The sequence below is a fragment of the Triticum aestivum genome, chromosome 2A, assembly GCF_018294505.1.
Source record: "Triticum aestivum cultivar Chinese Spring chromosome 2A, IWGSC CS RefSeq v2.1, whole genome shotgun sequence".
Lineage (NCBI taxonomy): Eukaryota > Viridiplantae > Streptophyta > Magnoliopsida > Poales > Poaceae > Triticum > Triticum aestivum.
The window spans coordinates 456,755,274-456,760,581 of NC_057797.1; the positions used below are offsets into that span (position 1 = coordinate 456,755,274).

At 38.5% G+C, this 5,308-nt stretch overlaps 1 protein-coding gene across 9 annotated transcripts in view; it reads left to right on the forward strand.

Moving 5' to 3' along the window:
- The first annotated feature begins 529 nt into the window (after positions 1-529).
- Positions 530-5,308, forward strand: part of LOC123188982 (uncharacterized) — a 13,598-nt gene continuing 8,819 nt past the window's right edge. For 7 of the 9 annotated variants that reach the window (XR_006495473.1, XR_006495474.1, XR_006495475.1 and 4 more), the window contains exons 1-5: positions 530-777; positions 3,088-3,174; positions 3,540-4,182; positions 4,884-4,968; positions 5,054-5,109. Coding sequence is in view for 6 of the 9 variants with exons in the window: in XM_044601295.1 (XP_044457230.1) it covers positions 3,724-4,182; positions 4,884-4,968; positions 5,054-5,109 (600 nt within the window). In the remaining 3 variants the exon portion in view is untranslated. The remainder of the gene's footprint in view (positions 778-3,087; positions 3,175-3,539; positions 4,183-4,883; positions 4,969-5,053; positions 5,110-5,308) is intronic. The other 2 variants (XM_044601294.1, XM_044601291.1) reach the window with 2 other exon arrangements.

Here is a 5,308-nt window from a genome sequence, read left to right on the forward strand (position 1 = left end):
TATATATATATATATATATATATATATATATATATATATATATATAACGTACGTTTCTTACTCCCGTTTTTTCATACATAAAGAATAAAAACAGAAAAGAAAAAATCATCCATCATTCGGCTTTGATTTTTTTGGTATGCAACGAACTAGGGTCGTTTCGCTCAGACGTAGACATTCTTTTATTGATCTTCAAGCGTACGAAGAGATGGCCCAAAACACGTTTAACAAAACCCTTTTATTAAGATTTTTTTTACGACTTGATGCAAATTTCAAGCATTGCTTCAACTTAAAAAATAATGGCTTTGTATGAAATTTTTGAAAATCAGGTTATTTAAGATCAAAATCGTCGTACAAAAACCACACCAAAAGTATTGTATGTGTAGCATGCTTCTTAATGTAGTACTACTTATATGAATTTTCGCTGGCACCAGATATTGTTGGGCCATTAGCATGGTTATTTCGATGGACACAATTTTCCCGTTGCAACGCACGGGCATATGTGCTAGTTGTCAATTGAAATTGCAAAGTAAGATGGGCATTTTGGCCGAGGCACAGTAAAGGTCGGGCAAATCATCAGTTCGCGGATGACATCTCCCTGGTACTGGTAGGTATAGCTAGCTGAATCCCTTGGCCGCGAATTGACAGCACCAACCTCCACTCCAAGCCCCAAAGCGAATTGATATTACCAACCTCCACTCCAAGCTCCACCGCCGGGAGGAAGAACCCTAGCCGCCCTTCAAGGTCCCTGTTCCCCACGCCGCCTCTGGACGGACCTGCGTATGATTCGCAAACCTTTATTCTCTATTTAGATTCCGATTTGCTTGACACCATCGCATCCTTGCACGAGAGGGCCTTTTTCAGAGTGGCAGGACCCTTTTATTTTGTTCGTTTGACTTTGATTTGAAGTTCATCACAAAAGTATGTTTCTTTATTTTTAAATGTTCTTCTTCTTCCTTTTCTTGTACTGCGATTTGGACGTATTGTTAATATACAAAAACACTGGCTCATTGCACTGAAATTGTGAAATGCAGTACCGGGGAGTAGGGTCGAAATAGTGCTGGTGACTCAGTGAAACTAATTGGTACATGTTTTCAAGTATTAGTGTGTTACAACGGGAGAGACAGAGAGTAGGATCATCCTATGAATTAGGCAACGTTTTAAAATACAATAGGAGAAGCAGACACTTGGATCTGTTCAAAAGTACTTTGCGTTAACTTTTGAGTGGTCCTACCAATTATTCAACTAGTGTCTACCATTTAGATCGACGGTGGACCAATTGGACAATCAAAACATGGATACTGATTCTCTGGTCCAGTGATGAGATTACGTATTCTACTACATTAGTTAATTTAGAGTAAATTCTGTTTCTGCTTATCCAAACTTGCACCTCTGTAGCACTTAGGTGGGTAAAATGTTGAAACCTCATTGCCTCATTGGTTGTCTGCTGAAATTGTATAAGTAAAATAGCTTAATATACTGATGAAATAACTAGAAACTTGTCATATAGCCTGCAAGCTACTCGGCTGACCTGAACCAGGATGTTGCAGCTATATTTCACTCCCATGTCCTACGGTTACTAATGCCATATGCCGCCTCAGTTTTTTATTACCAAGCATTTTATGAAGGCATATTTTGTGCACAGGAGTGAAGGCACATAGAGCAATCTGGACCATCAATGCTTTCTTTGAGATTCGTGTGTGACAAAATAAGAATTTTTATAATAGCCCGCATGCTCATGCACTTGGAAATACATAGCTTTTTTTTATGCAAACTCAACATAATATAATTTATGTGCAGTGCCTTCCCTTGCAGTCTAGGCTCTAGTGCATGTCAGCAGCAGAAACTATTAATATCATACCAGAACAACCGCGCGATGCATGGTGCTCCCTGGTTCATTTAATTTATCCTGGATCTAGTTAGACATCATAGCTTTGCTTTTTTTGGTTTCATTCTACCAAGGGCTAAGACTTATGGTATCAAACTCCATCTGCTGAAACCAACACGGGCGGTGTCAATGCATGTTCTGTAGTCCAATTTTCCAAATCTATACCTACTATTAAAGGGAATAGGTATTCTTGGTTTCGTTTAGTCCTTTTCGTTTGACTCATACACAGGCTAAGCCACCTGGGCCAGGTACTTATATGTTGTTGGGCCTTTTATGGGCTTTCATAGAGACCGCGAAAAATAATTGGGTCAAAATAAATCAACATTGTTGGAATTGAACACAGGACCTCCTGTTTGGATCTTCGATATAACAACCAACGACCTATGCGCCATTCATATTTACTAATCCCAACTCACTCTAAATATATGAGTGGCAGTCCTCATGTTGAGGGCGAGCTAATTAAGCGAATGAGCTAATTAAAGGAAGGATTGTGGGCTTAAATAAAATATTTAAGCAGATGTGGCTAATTAAAGAAAGAATTATGGGTAAACCGGTGGAATACTTAAAACAAAGATTGTGGTCTTAATAAATAGAATATTCAAATAGATGAGGCTAATTAAATGAAGGACTTGAGGTAAAAATGTAGGATAAAAGGAAGGATTAGTAGGTTTCAATGTGTTGGGGCTGCTAAATTAGAAAAGGAAGGATTTGACTCCCGACTAAAACGAGTGAGGACGTCATGGTAATTAAAGAAAGGATTATACTTAAATGAAATCAGTGAGAGATTATGCCCGGCAAAGAAAGTATGAACATGGCTAAATTGCATCATATTTTTTTATGTTCATTTTGTAGAAGGATGTTGGGTTGCAGCATGTTCTTCATAGTGAATCCGGTGCTGTGGGACATTATGCTTGCACAAAACATCAATTTTCCCGTTGCAACGCATGGGCATATGTGCTAGTTTTACTTATACTTATTCATAAAGCAAAACATCAGAACAAATTGTTTTTTGGTGCATCAAAACAGGTTCACCCATCCAATCTTCGGCTAGTAACAAAGAGGGATTTTATAAGCTTTATTATGTTGTTATAAAAAATATTAAGTTTTTGCCTGTAAATGTATCTATCGTCTAGGAGGCCGGGTTATACGTGCATATTTTTGTTTCTTCAGTTGATTGAATTTCTTATGTATTTTCTTTGCAGGAATAAAACTGTGAATGTTCGCTTACACCTGATGCCCTCCTACGCACATAATGAGGAGTAACTATTTTTCTACTCTTGAGACTGAAGGTAGGATCATGGTGCTAATTCAGGTTTCACTTTATAGTTCTTGCGTGCATAAATGAGATTCTCATTTCCTTGCTTCCATTGTGCACACAATCAGTTTGTCTGTAGAAATGTAAAGCTGAAAAAAAAACCCAGCCTCTGTCCAGTGCACTATTTGCACATCTTGTCGAAGCTGCCTCTGTAGTTTTTCCTTCAAAAGGCAACAAAAAATGTTGGAGATTCGAAGCTTGAGCTAAATAGATGAACTTTCTGAATTTGGTAACACGTACACCTTTTTGGTTTCAAAAAGGTTATCAAACGGTGCTTTTACTCTATTGCCACTGGTACAAATTATGAATGACTTTGTCTTTGCTGCATACCACCTGCAGGTTTATAACCACTATTTGAGTGGACTTTTAGTCTGGAGTAGGGGGTAGCTGCACTTGTTTGTATCCTGAGACAGCAAGTTTGCAGATAGAACCTTGAACTAGCTCCTCTGTCACCTGTATCAACTCGAGTGTCCTTGGAGAAGCTCCTGCAAGCAACATTACCAATTTGCTTGGATCCTTTCTCATGGGAAATATTGTCAACACTGTTAGAAGATTAGTGAATGTGATTTCTGAGGGCTTATCTAGTACAGTATCACCTAAAGAGAACTGTTCTACAGACGCTGTGGTTGCTAAGGGTTTGGAACGTGGTCCAGCCAGGGATACACATAAGAGCAAAGAGTTGAGACCACACAGTGTTCCTTCTGAAAATAATTTGTTTCACTGCGACGCTTACGAGAAATTGATCAACGGTGAGCTTAATTTAGGTTGTAGAAGCAGTCCTGAGGCTTCAGAGGACTATAAAATGATACCAAATGCAGATAGAGCAGTGTCTGGTCCTTTGGATGCGAGAGGTTGTGAAAGTACCCCTAAAGCTTTGTTAAGGAGACAAGCTGAGCGGCAAATAACTAACGAGAAAGCATCAATTCAGGCGATGGTTCCAACTGGAACTTCAGCCTCTCCAGATGTGAAAGATCCTAAAACGGTGAGTTCCGAACTCTGCATCTCAAAAAATGAAATAATATTTCTCCACTCTCAGCCTTAAAATGATTGTTCAGCAAATCTCTCTCTCTCTCTCTCTCTCTCTCTCAGCAACAAACAGACAATAAGTATACGTTTTACTTGCTTGTTCAATCATCCAGAGCATATAAATGACTTTAATCTGATGTTACATTTATATAGAGCTACCACACACTTTAAGCTAGATCAATGCAATCTTGAATAAGCTAATCTCTGGATGGCCTAGTGTAGCACATCCCTACATGTTTTCTTGGTGATAACCATTTGCTTAAGGTAATTTTGAATGTTTTGGACAACTTATAGTGCATAAGTAACTTAAATCCAATCTTAATCCCAGGGAATACAATTGGTTAGACTGATTGCTTAGTTCCTTATAAAAGCTGGCGCCTTACTGGGTGAATGCAGTAGGGCTCTGCACCAACTTTGTCACCATAAATCATGCTGCTGTCATTTTGAAATTAATTTTTTGAAGATACATTAAAGAAACTGATCAAGTTGTGCAAATGCTGCAACATCTAAAACTCTAGTATTTTGCCTGCAGTCAGGTTGTATGTGTATTGTGACTCCATTGATGTCTCACTATGTTTTATCTTGCTTGTATATGTAATTTTTATGATTGAACCTAACCCGACATTTAATTAATGAATTGTTCATTCAAAATATCAGGTGCTATCTCCGCTTACCCGCAGTCGCAGTAAGGCTATGGCTGTTTCCACACCTGAACATCTCAAACTGAGAAACGCCAGATCAGGTGAAGCATTTGGTTTTTGACTTGTTTCTGTAAACCATTTATCCATAATCCATATTTACCCAAGAAAGAGAAAACTCATTTTCAGGTCAACTAGTAGTTCCACGGTTGGATTCAGGAAGCCAAAAAATTATCTATGACGTGGTTAGTAACAACATAACTGGTCATTCTTGTCACTGTTACCGGACAGCTTTGTCCATGACTGGCAGATGTGTGGTTGCTAAAAATAGGTCATGGTTTATTCTTGTTTTCTAATATACAGGAAAAGTCTAATGTGAACAAACGGGTGCATACTAGACTTTCCCTCTATAAGAACCTTAATCTTGTCATGTGGTGGTTATTA